The sequence below is a fragment of the Nuphar pumila genome, chromosome 7, assembly GCF_984573655.1.
Source record: "Nuphar pumila chromosome 7, dmNupPumi1.hap1.1, whole genome shotgun sequence".
In the NCBI taxonomy this organism is placed as follows: domain Eukaryota; kingdom Viridiplantae; phylum Streptophyta; class Magnoliopsida; order Nymphaeales; family Nymphaeaceae; genus Nuphar; species Nuphar pumila.
The window spans coordinates 109,893,511-109,895,048 of NC_143255.1; the positions used below are offsets into that span (position 1 = coordinate 109,893,511).

General features: G+C 40.4%; 1 protein-coding gene across 1 annotated transcript; it reads left to right on the forward strand.

Moving 5' to 3' along the window:
* Positions 1-227: 227 nt before the first annotated feature.
* Positions 228-983, forward strand: LOC149832895 (uncharacterized). The gene has a single exon (XM_090013332.1). It carries the CDS (start codon positions 228-230, stop codon positions 981-983), a length of 756 nt encoding a protein of 251 aa, XP_089869458.1.
* The last annotated feature ends 555 nt before the right edge of the window (positions 984-1,538 follow it).

Genomic DNA, 1,538 nt, shown 5'->3' on the forward strand with positions numbered 1-1,538 from the left:
CCCATCTGACCTCACCTAGCTGGGCCAAGATCGGATTGGTTCAGCCAGACATTCGGCTGATGCCTAAGCTTTGTACTCTTACTCTTATTGTTTTTGTTTGATGGCTCAATAACCTTGGCTTTTCGTTATGTTGTCACTGGTGATGACTTGTCGCCAGTGCTGTGCTCTATACTTCTTCCCATCTATTAATACATAACGACAATTTTTCTTTAAAAAAACAAACTACAATGCAAGTTACTCCTCCCATCGTGCAAGTGCAAGAGTGCCTCCATTTGGTTAAGGCTTGGGAAGCCTCCCCTACAAGGAAGGCACAATTGGCCACTGGACTTGTTCACCTCAAGGATTTGTTCAGTTCCATTAAGGACTTTATCCAATTCCCTCTCACCCAACAGGCTCTATGTGGCAAAGAGAGCTTGGTGAGAGAGTTGTTGGATGACTTCCTCAACCTGTTGGATGTCTGTGGGATGGTGGACTCCTTGTTGCACTTGATGGAGCAACACCCATCCCTTCGTTCCATGCTTCGTAGAGGTGATGCTGGTCTGGAAGCTGGCATTTGTGCCTATCAGTGCTCCAGGAAGAGAATGAAAAAGGACATGATCAAGTGTCTAAGATTATTGAAAAGTATGGAAAAACATGTATGCTCTTCAAATGACACCCTTGACATGGTTGATCAAGTCTTCAAGGATGCAATGGTTGCTGCAGTCTCCATCTTCAGCAGCCTTAGCTTGATCACCTCCGGTCGAAGGGCAACACAATCCATTTTCTCAAGATTGAGATTATTGGGTTCCAAGGGCCATGAAGATCAGGAAGGTGATCAAGATGACACTAGTGAAATAGAGAGGGCAGATATGGCTATACTCGCACTTTATAGCTATTCATCCAAGACAGTGAAGAATGACAATGTTCAAGATGCACAAAGACTAATGGAATCATTGGATCTTACCTTGAGGAAATATGAAGTAGAGTTGGTGTTGGAATTATAAGCTAGACTCTTCGTATTCCTCCCTCATTTTTGGGAAACTCATTTTACTTTAAGGCTTATTGGAATTATAAGCTAGACTCTTCGTATTCCTCCCTTATTTTGGGAACTCGTTTTACATTAAGGCTATTTGCATTTTTCTATGCAACTCTTTGGGTTCCCCTCTCATTTAATTTTTCTCCTTGAAAATATAATAGTCTTTTAGTTTTCTTATGGTAGAAATTTACTATGTAATTAAATTCTGGTTGAGCTTGAATGCTATATATATAACAGCCATGTATCATCATTTGGACAAGTCATTGGAATGTATTGAAGCCTTTTGTAGCCTTCTCTTTCTCTTGCACCATTTCTGTGTGTTTTTTATTCTAGAGAACAATCTTCTTCTCTAGTTTATTGTTTTATTTCCAACATAGTGGTATCAAAGCTAGGATGACTTCCAACAATATGGTGCAACCACAAGTTCCTTGCTTTGCTGGGAAAAATTACAACAAGTGGAGTATTCAAATGAAGGCATTCTTTGGTTCTCAAGATCTATGTGACATCGTTGAAAGTGGCTTCG